Here is a 13,587-nt window from a genome sequence, read left to right as displayed (position 1 = left end):
TATTTTGCTAGCGTTTTGGTGCAACCTGGTTACTATACAGGATGATGATGCAATACAACTGGGGATCTACACATTTGCAGTTATGTTCTCTTGCACTGGCTTTGTGCAAGCCTTTATAAATCCTTGAATACTTGTCATTTTTTTTGCTTGAAGTTTCAGCCGTTTATCCTGACTGACATCTTGACTTGTAGTGTCCTGACATTAACAAAGAGCTCTGATGATTAATACATCTGAAAGTTGAAGATTCTTACACTGATGTTAGCACATTCTCGTCTACCAACAGTTTTATGCATGGAAAATTTAATCAAAAAGTTGATTAAATCAGTAGTCCTATTATTTATGTTTTCCTGTTTTCTATGTAACAGTTGTTTTCCTGTAGCATTTATTGGCAATAGGAGGTTATTCCTCCACTTTCTCATTTCAGTAGTAGTAGCAAGTTATTTCCTTGTTATTAGGTGGGTGGTTAATCCACCAGTGTTGTATTTCAATTATTTGAATTCAATGGAAAGATAAACAGAAAATTATTAAGTTTTTCAGTACTTCAAACTCAAGAGATTGCAGGTTCTCTCTGAACAGATCAGCACCATAGGTCGTAGGAAGAAAACATTTTTTATATTGCAGCGCCCATAACTAGATCCATATCAGGGGACCATAACAACTGAACTGAAAGACTGTGTCAATAATTGATACAGAGGATTGCTGATCACTAATTTAGTAAATGTTTAGCAGAAAAAGTCCTAGTTAATGATTTTATACTACTTAAAATGGAGTTTCCACAATATCTTAGATGTATTGGATCTTTCAATATTAATTTCTCCTAATGTTACATGAACTTTGGCTGATTATGTTACTTTTATTTCAGTTCTTCTATTTCACGTCCTTCAGTTAAAGCAGTGAGAAACTATTATTTCAGCAGAAAAGTAGTAGGTTTGGATCACCTGATATACAATCAATGCAATACAAGGAGGAGATGCCACACAAAACTTTATTTGTTACAGGGTGGAAATCGTGATCTTAATCCTCGAACATCGAGGATATTACACCTTTTGCCTTTTGCTTCTGCTGAGGATGGGGTGTCGGTCAATGGTAGTTCCAGACCAACTACAAGCAGTGATATGGAGGAAATGAGACTAAAACTAGATATATCTCTGCAAGGTGAAGATAATGGTTCTGGACTTGTCCAATCGCTGCATGATGCTGCAAGAGTAATTGAGCTAGGACTTAGACAACAAGGCTCATTATCCAGGGTATCCTGGTTTTCAACTGCCTGGTTGGGCGGTGATAGAACTATTTGGATCAAGGAGCTATCTTATCAGGTTGGTAACTTTTGAAGTCTTCATTTTTCTACTGCTTGCTCTTCATGTTTTGTTAGTGTTTAGATGCATTGTGTTCTTCTCCATTACAAACTTGAAAACAGGTCTTTAATGGTGAGAATCACTAAGGTAATTTGAAAGTACTTACCATGGAATTTTGATTTCTGGGCTATTGAAGCCTGAAGGTTTATAATTCTGTCCATTACCAGTAGTTTTATGTTGAGATCTCATTTTTGTGCTGTGTTGATGTTATTTTCTGATATGGTGGAGCTCATTGTTATTCTTTTCAGGCATCTGTATACTCTCTACTTCAAGCAGCAATTGAGATTTTATCTCGAGGAGATGAAAGAGATAATGATATCAACATTTTCACGCAGAGGAGGTAATTCATTTTACTCTCTTTAATGGAATATGTAAAAACTGTGCACCAAGAGTCAGAAGCATAGCCTTCTACTTGTTGCATCTTACTAGTGGTGCATAATTGATGATTTTGACGACATATAGGGAATAGGCTGTATTTGCTGGAAAATACTTTCCCAATTTCTCTTTATTTGGTCACCTTAAATTGTGAAAAATGTGTTTTACAAGTTTTAAGTGGTTTCCAACAAAAGAAGAAAAATGACTTTGCTCACATATGGATGGAAATCTTTTTTTCTTTACAAATATCTCAACTCTCACTTTATCACTTGTTTCAGTTAACATTTATGTATTGTGGTCAGCCTTTAATACTCAAAGATATCAATAGTACACTTTCATCATCCCTCATGTCTTGTACTATTATCATATGTCACTTCTTTTTATATCCTACCAAATATTAGAAATGATCCAAAAAATTACTACCAAAGGTATGCCATTTTCTGCAGATACATTTTTGATGAGAAACATTTTCCTCAAGGCACCCCCATTTTTCTGATTTGTTTGCTAGGTAGAAGTATGATGTAGTTGTTGGAACTAGGACTTAGCGAACATATTTGCTTTACAAGAAAGTTAATCTTAATTGTCAAAACACTCATACTTTCTCATTTTAAGTTTCTTAAAATGTGTATATTTTCAGTAACATTTTTCTCTTAAGTATCCCATGCATAATAAATACTATCTCCATCTGTGTTATATGTCAGTGTTTGATTGGGAGCGAGGAGTTAAGTAAGAAAGAAAAACTTTTTTGCATATAGGCTAAATTTGTATAACATATTTTAACTACCATTAGAATTTGTGGTTTTCAACATATCGTATCATTTCTATAAGAATGTGTCGTTACAGGTAAAGTAGGGGCAGACTCAGCATACACTGTTTTCTAACTGTGCGCCACTGCTTAAACCTTTGGGATTTCTGGGTTATAAAAGAGAATAATTTGGAATGCCTTTGGGAGCTATAGGAAGAGTCCCCAGCTTTTGAACAATTCCTAATAAAGCCTCCGCGATCAGGTTTCTACTTAGTGACCTTCCAGTATTTAGAGGCACTATAAGAAGAACATCTGAGAGCTCTCAATCATTTTCATCAAAGGGGCACTTTTACAAAAGAGTTTAATGCTCCTTTTATTACTTTTAAATTATAAAGGAGGATGTGGCGAAATTAAAGATTTTAGACCTATAAACTTGTTAGTATATGTAGGTTGAAAGTGGTAATGGCAAGTCAATTTTGATAGCCAAAACTTGTTTGTGCTGGGGATAAATAACTGATGTTGCTGCCTGTTACTACTCAAACACTGTAGGCCGTGGCTGATATCTATTGAGCACCAACCCACCAAGCGGATCGGCATCCGTGACGAGCAAGCATGTGCTATGCTGAATCGTACTTTAATAAGTAAAAACAGTCTATGTCATATGCCAAACTCTTGAGAACTATGCTAAATTTTTTTATTGTTGAGTAGTTTGTTGCAGAGAGTGTGATCGCCATAATTGGAGCAGAAAACCAACAGAATGTTTTGGCTAACATAGTTTTTATTGGTATTTCGGCCTACATAATATTTCGGATGGGGATTCATCTCTACCTTATTATATAATGTAGTGGCCAAACCAGTAGAAAACCAACAAAATGTTTTGGCTAACATAGTTTTTTATTGTTATTTTGGCCTACATAATATTTTGGATGGGGATTCATCTCTACCTTTTCATAAAATGTAGTGGCCAAATCAGATAGTCCATTTCCTCTCTTTTCTCGCTCCTCAAGAAAGATGGCTAGAAACTTCCTATTAGGAATGACTTCCTTTCAGGTTGTGTTGTTACATACCATACTGTTCTAACATGGCAAGGGAGACGGACAACTAATCTAATACAGTACAACTATGATCAGCAACAACATAGATAAGATAAGACTGAATGTCTGAGGATATGGTTCTGGTTCTGGTTCTCTTCTGTCCCGTTCTATCAATCAAAGAAGAATCCATGCCAAGAGCTAGTTCCAACCCATAGTCAGAGCCAATCCTTCTAGTCGAATGCCTTGCGGCGCCTTTAATGATGAGGAAAGCGATACTAAAGAGATTAACTCAAGTTCACTGACTACTCCATCAACTCAGTTTCGTTGCGTAAGATGCCAATCATCTTGCTCTGAACTTGAAATCTTTCTTAGGCTCATCTCGTCGATTGTCATTCTGATCCTATTCATTCATAGATAGTCGGATCTTTTAGTCATAGGCTATTGCCCTTTCCTGATATCCGCAACTCTGCCTGTTCCGCTATTCCATTAAAAGAGCGGATGAGAATTGATTTGACAAAGGCTGGGGAAATCTATTTCTTTCCATCTCTATGTTGGCCAAACATCTCAGCTGCCTTCTGTTCAAGGATGTCTCTGACTCTCTTCTCAGATGTCGCTGGTAAATTCAAAGCGCGTAGACACTTATTAAAGTTCTAAGACCAGGTGAGAAATAAGCGATAGAAGAGAGAAATAATTGAGTTGGGAGATATCAGAAATGTCTGACACCTATATCCTTTATACATCATCACATAGTAAAAGGAAATTCGGAAGATGTTTCTAATGTTATTGACTGGCTGTAACTAGAAGATATTAGGGCTGATGTAAGTATAAATTTTTGGAGGGGAACTACAATTTGATGTAGTATACCTGTGGATATATAGAAGTAAATGTAACCTTTCTCAAAAAAATATTACTAGTTTTACATTTCTCAATGTGGTACACTTATAGCTATCTCACCACCTAACACCATTGAACTCTAGTCTATTTCTGACTATTTAATGCTAGGATCTTGAATGAACATTTAACCAATTTCAACTTATAACATCGATGAGAGTCATTCCTGCTACATAAAAATTCAACTTTCTTATATCAGTTGACTGGTGTTGGAATCCAGATCTACGATGTGCCATACCAATCTTGTCAAATGAATTGTCCTAGCATTGGAGGAGAATTCTGAATAATCTAATCTGAACATCTTTTAAGTTTCTTCTTCTCAGGATGATGCCCGTTCATTGATAGACACCAGTTCAGTGACAGCCTCTGACTAGTGATACTCACAGATTCTTTCAGTCTCTAAGTATGAGGGCGATTTGAGGAGAAATTCCTTGTCATTCAGCTAGTACACCTGAATTCTGTTTTGGTTTTTATCTTTCATTAGTTTGTCCTATTTTTTCTTCATTATTTTGATAAAGCCTCATCTTCTTTATTGTTCCTTTATCAAGTTTCTTCCTTTGCTTAGAGCAGTAGAGATATTCAGTGCTATGAGTTCTTGTTTTACTTGTGCATCATCTAGTATTGGTCCTAGGATATCAGATGATTGTTGACGTTTACCTCCCACAACCATAGAGATGAATGCTTTATTGGGGGTTCTGGTATATGTCAGCAAATGTATTTAGCTGAATTAGTTCCATCATTATATATAATGCTTATATTAAGTTAGTTAAAAATGTACGATGTTCTCTCATTACTTTTTAGTTTGGAACTGCTTTTCCCAACTTCTTTATCTCTAATATAAATGTCACTTGATTGAAAAATTTGATTTATTTCTCTCTTCTTCTTTTTTTCCAATTTCCAGATCTTATCTATTGCTACTTTTGTCGCTCATGGATTTTTTATTGGTGATGGAAGTTAGAATCAGTATTTTGCTCATAGAAGCTTGATACTTTGACACGTCCTTTGCTTAGACGATTCTGTCATCTAGGCATCATGGGAGGCTATTGATATCATAAACTTGCATTGATTGTGAACTCTTGGCCCCTAGGACTAATAGCCTTTGTTGTCTACATTTTTATTGTGTTGGTTCATCCTTTTCCATTTTTAGTGCTCTTGACTTGGAGGGCCCATTTCCCTCTCTACTGTCATTTTGATTTGAAACATATTATCTAATGTACTGTTGCATTAATGAAGTTTATCAAGGCAATCTGCTCCTTTGGAGAGCTTGATTAGAGATAGTTTATTAGCCAAGCAACCTGAAGCTTATGATTGGTTTTGGTCTGAGCAAATTCCAGTAGTGGTTACCACCTTTGTGAATTACTTTGAGAAGGATCTGCGATTTGCTGCTGCTACTGCAGAGTATGTAATTGCTGAAAGAACATTGAATATGTTGATATTCTGCATAGCTATTTGTGTATTAATTGATGCTTAAATAGGTTCCTCTTTGTTCAGGACCAGAAAGCAAACATCTCTATCTCCTCGAAATGCAAGTGATGTATCACTCCTTATGCTTGCACTCAGTTGCATTGCAGCGATTATGAAACTTGGTGCTGCAAAACTGTCGTGTACACAATTTTCGTCTCTTGTTCCAGACACACTTGGAAGATTGATGGACATGCTTGTCGAATTTATTCCTCTCCGACAGGCTTATCATTCCGTGAAGCCTATTGGTCTGCGTAGAGAATTTCTTGTCCATTTTGGTCCCAGAGCTGCAGCATGTAGAGTACAAAATGAATCAGGAACTGAAGAGGTTATATTCTGGGTGAGTCTTGTCCAAAAGCAGCTTCAACGAGCTATAGATCGAGAGAGAATATGGTCCAGACTCACCACAAGTGAGAGTATCGAGGTTAGACCAAAGCTCTGTTACTTATTTGATTTCTTACTCGAATTTTTTCAGTGACACAACTCATGAGTATTGACCTGATAGTGGTACATTTATAAGCTAGAACAAGCAAAATAGTAAGTTTCTGTGCGCTGCAAGTTACTTTGTATGTGTGTGTGTGTGTGTGTGTATATATATATATATATATATTGTAGCTAGTACTGTTAAAGAAGGATGTAAAAGCGATTTTAATAAATGGCTGGTAAATTTTGAGTATGTCAGTGTAATGCAATATGTTAGCGTGTGGAACACCTCATGGACAGTCATTTCACTTGGCACTTCTTAAAATGTCCTGAGAAATGGTGACAGATGTATAAATATTGTTTGTGAGCCTTATCCTGGAGAAAGTGTGGCCACTAATCAATATATTGTAGGAAATATTGAGGCTAATATGAGTCCCCTATCAAGGATAAATTGATTGTGGCATAGTAAAAGCAGAAAAGCTATAATGCATAATTTTTGCTATACCTTTAGGTGAGGCCTTCGCCTTACACATTTCCCACTTGAATATGTATTTTGTACATCGCACTTGAGTTTCTATATTTATTGCTGATACATCCTACAGGTTCTGGAAAAGGATCTGGCCATATTTGGTTTCTTTATTGCTTTGGGAAGAAGCACAAAGGCTTTTCTTTCTGAAAATGGATTTGATACTCTTGACGAGCCAATTGAAGAATTAATTAGGTAAAGCATTTTTGTGTTCCTCGTTTTTGGATCTTAGCCTGTACTGATAATACACTCCATTGTATCCAACTTTTCATTTTGAATTCTAAACAGGTATCTAATTGGGGGCAGTGTACTGTATTATCCTCAACTTGCATCAATAAGTTCTTATCAACTGTACGTGGAGGTTAGCATTCTTGTGAAGAAATTGTCATTAGGACACATTTATGTGGCACATAAAGCTGAAATATCTTTACATGATAGGTTGTGTGTGAAGAGCTAGACTGGCTTCCTTTTTATCCAGGCATTACTGCTAATTTTATCCGTAATACTGGGCACAAAAGTAAACAAGAAGTTCCTCCAAATTTAGAAGCCATTCCACTAGTATTAGACGTGTGCTCTTACTGGATCCAGAGTTTCATTAAATATAGTAAATGGCTGGAGAACCCTTCTCATGTCAAGGCAGCAAGATTCCTTTCAACTGGGTAAGAAGGCTGGAAAAAAATCCAATCAATTAAGTGAATATACAGGAGTTAATAACAATTTGTGGACATGAATGTTTCAGGCACAACAAGCTTAAGAAGTGCAGAGAGGATCTCGGAATTGAGAAGTACGTTAAACGAGAAAATGTTACTTTCTTCCTCTTCCCCTCTTCTCCTTACTCTCTTTTTGTGGTTTCTGACTATTATCATTATTTCCATCCATCTGTAAATGGTATCAGGCAGGTTTCCTTTTCGTTAACAGATATAGACTGATCTATATTTGATCCTAGTCACTGTGGAACTAATTATATCTCTCAGGAAACATACACAAACTTTGCACCATTTACATGCACTGTACTCGGTCTACCTTGTTGAAAACCTAAAATAATGAATAGAAGTGTTCTTCTCTAACAAATTAATATTTTAGATGGATTGATATACCTTTTAACATGGTATCAGAGTATGCTAGGATTGGAACCATACTCTGTTAGTTATTTAGCATCCAATTAATTGACCTCTTAGCCACACTTTTGGGTGCCATATGAGTGCATTAAATTATTTGATTTTTTCAGTAAATTTAAATGTCCTGAGTAAGTCCAGCTTATTTGCTTTTCTTTTTTCATAGTTATAGTTTATTTGCTTGTAGTAATAGTCATTTCATTCCAATAATTTATGGCACTTTGGTCAAATGCAATGGCAATACAAACTCGGTCACATGTGATTTGAAAATCATGTGTTAACAATGCTTTGAAACATGGACAGGACTCGCGTGGGAGCTTATTCACAGATCAAGAAAGAAACAGATTCCTTTGATAAGGTATAATTACCTCTTAGAAATGAAGCATTTTCTGTTGTATTTATCCTCATGTGATGTGATAATCTTTAAGACTGTCTCTTCAATTCCCTTGGACATAAAAGTGGATAAAGAGCCTTCAACTATTTTTTTACTCAAATTCCCGTATACAAGCAAGAACCTACGATACATAATCTCCCATGCTATACATAGTCATTTCTGTTCCCTCAAAAGTTCTTTTATTTCTCTCCTCCGTAGAATCCACAATGCTAAAGGGAAAATCCCATGACCTACATATTCTCTTCCTTCGTCTAAAGGCCCAGCTATGTAGCACATTTTTCATTTGACACAACATTGTCTGTTGCACACCGGGCCATTTCAAGACTACTCATCACAATCATGTAGCCATCTTAGTTTTTGTTTGAAAAAGGCAAGATAATTTTATAAATCCAGCACTAATAATGTGCTGTTGTAAATTTATATAATTAGCAGAGGCCCCAAAAAGCAAAATTAATCCCCAAAACTGATCTCGTAGTGGTTCTAGCACATGAAGTAGTGAGAAGTACGATTTCAGCCTCATTTACACGTTCCAATCTACAATTATTTAGCCATCTTACAAAGGAATAAGATGAAGTGCTTGTATTGAATGGCAGCCTACAAGTCCAGTATCCCACCAACTACTTTCCAGGACCTCAATGGAGAAGTAACATGTGTTCTAGTGGCGAACCAATTCCTGCTTTCATATGGTTATTCCTTATATTTCCAAGTTATAGAAAAATGGTATCTCAATATTTACTTGTATTGTTGAATCGTGAGACCACTTTCTTATAGTTTAAACTTTTAGTGGATAGAATCTCAATTTATAGTTGTTCTGAACTCACACCTTAAAAGTGCAGGTCGAGATCTTTCTCCATAGACCAAACATGTAGCTTTATTTGATGACAAATGGCATTGAGACGCGATTTAGGATCTGTATTCTTTGATACTTCTAAGGTGTTGCATCTCAATCAAAAAATTCAATCCCTTAGAAAGGAAGCATCATTATTATTATATTGTCCACAACATATACAAAAAAACAAATGACAAAAAAATTATTATTAAATAGAAGAATTGTTGCGACCTCTGATTGTTCAAAATTAGTATCACTCTTGATAGGAGGATAAAGTAGTTGAGACTTCCATTGGTACTTGCTACTTGTTGTATCTAGATAATTTTCTTTGTAATTAGAAGCCACAAGCCTTCCTATGTGAAAGAGGGGGAGGGAGTGAGACCTAGCTCTTCAATTGGTTTCCCCAGGGTTTATTACTCAAATGAAGTTTTCTTGCTCTAACAGCTCTTTCTTGGTTCGTCCTCTCATGTGTTCTCTTCATACCAAACAAAAGTAATCATGCAGTGTTTTTTTTCAAACAAACTGTAGATACCCTTCCTCTCGTGATTTAAGATGTAAAAGGCAATAAACCTCTTTCAATTATCATGTTTTTTTTCAATTGCTATTTCTTATCCAAATGCTTCACCTTGATTTCAATAACACAGTGTAAGGTGCCTCTTTCCTCTATCTCAAGGATTAAATTATTGATCTGAAGATAACAATTTTTGAGCATTTCATTTTAGGCACTGGAGAGTGTCGAAGAGGCTTTGGTAAGGCTAGAGGTATTGCTTCAAGAACTGCATATGTCAAGTGCTAGTTCACAGAAGGAGCACTTGAAAGCTGCATGTTCTGACCTTGAAAGGATTCGTAGAATTAAAAAAGAGGCTGAATTTCTTGAGGTTTCATTTAGAACGAAGGCAGCTTTCCTACAGCAGGTAACTTCTGCAATTCATTTCTAAAAGAAGAAAGTTTTTGCATGTTTTTTCCATCTCAGATTTTGTCCTGCAGTCCTGACATTTCATAAAATTGGACTGTATCTTTTGTATTCAACTATTGGATATCTTATGCTGGTCGTTTAAATGTAACTGCGGTAGAGGATCTATTAATTATTCTTTTTGGATTTTTTCTTATTTGGGGAGGGTGGGTACTATTATATTCATTTTTTGTCTCCTTTTAATGGACATGTGGGGGGGGGGGGAGAGGGAATTACAGCTGTTTTTTTTAGTTCTTATTTTCCATAAAATTCCTTCTCTCTTTTTTTTTCCCCAGTTTTACTTTAACGAATAATTGTTGCTGGGAAAGAAGGAGATTGAGACTTCAACTGAATATATAAAATTCTTCTGTTGATTTTGGTGTTGGTTTTCTTTGGCAAAACACATAGACAGCTATGTAAACTTGCCAAAAACTTATTAAGATACAAAGACATAAATGGAGTGATGATAGGCTGCTAACTTTAAAGGTCAACATCGTTACTTACAAATTAGCTTTGAGCCCCCTTAGCTTCACATGGCAAGTCAATCATTTTCCTTAGTGAAACTTGACATTATAGCAGAAACACCAGAAATAAGAGGGCATACAAATGGATAGGTGCCTACAAAAGGGGAACATTTTGTCACCAGATTGTCTTTCCGACTAAACACGTTAAGTAATATATGAAGTTCAGATCTGTGGAAAGCTTCTTTTAGTTTCCGTACTTCCCAACAAATAAGCCAAAACTTTATGTAGCAATGCTGCTGCTATTTCAAGCACTCATTGAATTTAAAAAGTTCCAAGCTTGTTATCTTGACCAATAAAGAAATTCGTTATGGCATAATGGGGAAAAGAAAACCAAATTTATCCCTTGCAGAGCACAAAATCGCGAGTTCTTTTCATGGAAAATCCATATAATCATCTTCAGGATGCTCGTCCTGCATGCACAAGGCAATTAAGCCAACTTTTGCATCTTTTAGAGTCTTTTGGACAAATTATGTGCCATAGTTGACAAAACTCTGCACTCCTAATTTAACAAATCTATAATTTGCATACTCTGAAGTGGGATTAACTCTTGTTTCCTGTTTGGATGTATGCATGAACTAGGAGGAAGATGCTACTATGTCTACATCATCAAGTGGGGACAAGCAACAGTTCTCTAAACGCAAGGACAACAAGGATGGTCAAAATAGGAGTGGGAATAACAGGTATTCCCACCTATTTTTCTTATTTTGGGATAAAGGCCAAGCTTAGTACCAATATTATGCTAATCCCCCCACCCCCCGGACACACATAATTTTATTATTGTGGATTCTTGTGTTAGGATACAGGGATTATGGAGCTTCGTTGGTCGTCGGCCTAGCAAATCAGCAGACCAGGCATCATCGACTCCTAATGAGATTGTATACTTTTGAACTATCTCTATGCCTACTTTTACCATTGTATATTTTGGGCTTCTTTTTCTAGTTTGGCATGTATGTTTGCAAATCCTTGTTTTCAGTAATATTTCTGATCTCAAATTTGTTACTCCCTCCGTCCCTTTTACTTTTTCACTTTTGAATTGACATACCTATTAAGAAAATAATTAATGACGTAGTGAGTTTACCATTTTACCCCTATTAATTATGAAGTGGATGAAAAGTTCTACATTTTTCAAAGTAATTAGTCATTTAATTGAGGGTATAATAGGTAAATGGACAAGTAATTAGGGACAACTATAAAAGGAAAAGTGGACAAGTAATTAGGACGGAGGGAGTAGGTTCTTTCATTGGGGGGTTGTGATTAATTTAAGATAAAAGCCTTTTGGGGTCTCAAACTATTGGGAGTTTGATAATATTTTACTATGTAATATGCTTAACAGTGGCTAACCATGCTCTATTTCTCACCTCTTAGTTCTCCTTCTAGATTGCAAATGATCTCCTCTATGCATCCTTTTGTACGTTCCGGAGCTGTTGAATAGTTTGTATGATATAGTTTCCAAGGGTTTTTGGTAATGAACAAAAAAAACTGTTAATAGTTTATGGTATAATTTTCCAGGCATTTCCGGGGTTTTATCCTTTAAAAGACTATTGTAAAGCTTCTGACCAACATGTATCATCTAATTTGCAGTTATATGACATTGATATGTCACTTGAATCCAACTATAACTGTTTTTTCTCTATGGATAGATGAATGCAGTGCCATAGATTTTGAACACTGAACATGCTTCTCAATTATGTGTGCATTGGGAGTGATGTTTTATGGCTCTCAATACTTTTAAAGTAGTGAAATGATGAATATCTTTCTTTGATCTGCAAAAGTGATTGGATAGGTTTGTTTCAATTTATTCATTTTTTTGTGAAAGTAAAAGGAAGTACCTGCTTCCTTGTTTCGCTTCTCTAATTTCTCTCGCACTGCCGTTTCTCTACAAAAAGTTTTTCTTCTATGCATACATTCTTCCTGTGGTTGTGTGGGTGTGTGATGGAGAATGTATTCCTTTCCTTTGCTCTGTCCGTAGAAAAGCCAAATTTTGTGCTTATTCTTAAATATACCGTTTTCATCATCTTCATTAGTTTTACATCTTAAATTGATAATTTGGTGGTCGGGAGCATTTTGTCCTTCTCTTTGCTCTTTTATTCACTAGAACCAAACTTGAGTTTATTCTCAAGTAACACCATTCATTTATCTGCCTTTTTTACACTTCGGTTTCATATTATGGAGTGGTATCTCCTCTCCCCCACATGCAACTTTGAGATGGGTCAGAAACTATATTTTACTTCATATTGCTCTAGCTTTCACTCTAGACAAATAAATGGGCTTACTTGGAACTTATAAATAATGCAAAGTTAAGATATGTCCCTAGGGTGTGGCTTTGTGGTCAATGAAGTGGACGAACTTTGAAGACCCAAGGGCCAAGGGTTAAATCCTAGCAGAGAGAAAAATATATTAGGTGATTTCTTGCCATATGTGTAAGCTTTAATGGACAGAGTTACCTGGTATATTGGAGTTAGCGAGTACGGTGGAATGGTCGAGGTGCGAGCAAGTTGTCTTGGACACCTCCTTTTATTAAAAAAAAATAACAATTCAAAGTTGAGATACACGCTCAAATGCTTGTTATCAGCCATAAGTGATAGATTAGCTCATTAGTCATGGCTAGTTCTCCTTTTGGTTATGTATATCACCTGTTGTGTTTCAGTACTTCAAGAAGCTAGAAATGCTTGCTTTTGGTTTTTGTTTGGTGAATGAAATGGGTGGTTTGAACCTCAGTCTGTGTAAAAGATATTCCATGTTGCTCAACTATTGACTAGGCAAATATTTTTGCAATTGGAAACTTCAGTTGAATTTGTCATTAGATTTCTCGTTACAGAAACTGAAGCACTGATCACTGGAAACCTTTGTAATTTTATGGAAAGCAAGTAATAACATGGTTCAATGAAGATTTATTAAGCAAGGAACAGATATCGTTTTATTTGGTTGATTCTGTTCACCTGAAAATGTAAGCAGTCATGTCT

General features: G+C 35.9%; 1 protein-coding gene across 11 annotated transcripts in view; it reads left to right on the top strand.

Moving 5' to 3' along the window:
- Positions 1-13,587, top strand: part of LOC101244408 (uncharacterized) — a 36,705-nt gene that overhangs the window by 2,523 nt on the left and 20,595 nt on the right. For 6 of the 11 annotated variants that reach the window (XR_011211618.1, XR_011211619.1, XR_011211620.1 and 3 more), the window contains exons 2-13: positions 863-1,316; positions 1,604-1,695; positions 5,634-5,798; positions 5,892-6,285; positions 6,887-7,005; positions 7,099-7,171; positions 7,249-7,469; positions 7,550-7,594; positions 8,229-8,283; positions 9,871-10,062; positions 11,204-11,304; positions 11,421-11,499. Coding sequence is in view for 5 of the 11 variants with exons in the window: in XM_026033033.2 (XP_025888818.1) it covers positions 863-1,316; positions 1,604-1,695; positions 5,634-5,798; positions 5,892-6,285; positions 6,887-7,005; positions 7,099-7,171; positions 7,249-7,469; positions 7,550-7,594; positions 8,229-8,283; positions 9,871-10,062; positions 11,204-11,304; positions 11,421-11,499 (1,990 nt within the window). In the remaining 6 variants the exon portion in view is untranslated. The remainder of the gene's footprint in view (positions 1-862; positions 1,317-1,603; positions 1,696-5,633; positions 5,799-5,891; positions 6,286-6,886; positions 7,006-7,098; positions 7,172-7,248; positions 7,470-7,549; positions 7,595-8,228; positions 8,284-9,870; positions 10,063-11,203; positions 11,305-11,420; positions 11,500-13,587) is intronic. The other 5 variants (XR_011211623.1, XR_011211622.1, XM_069288935.1 and 2 more) reach the window with 2 other exon arrangements.

Source organism: Solanum lycopersicum, chromosome 9 (assembly GCF_036512215.1).
Source record: "Solanum lycopersicum chromosome 9, SLM_r2.1".
NCBI lineage: Eukaryota > Viridiplantae > Streptophyta > Magnoliopsida > Solanales > Solanaceae > Solanum > Solanum lycopersicum.
The sequence above is the reverse complement of the archived record's forward strand: the minus strand, read 5'-3'. Positions and strand labels throughout refer to the sequence as shown.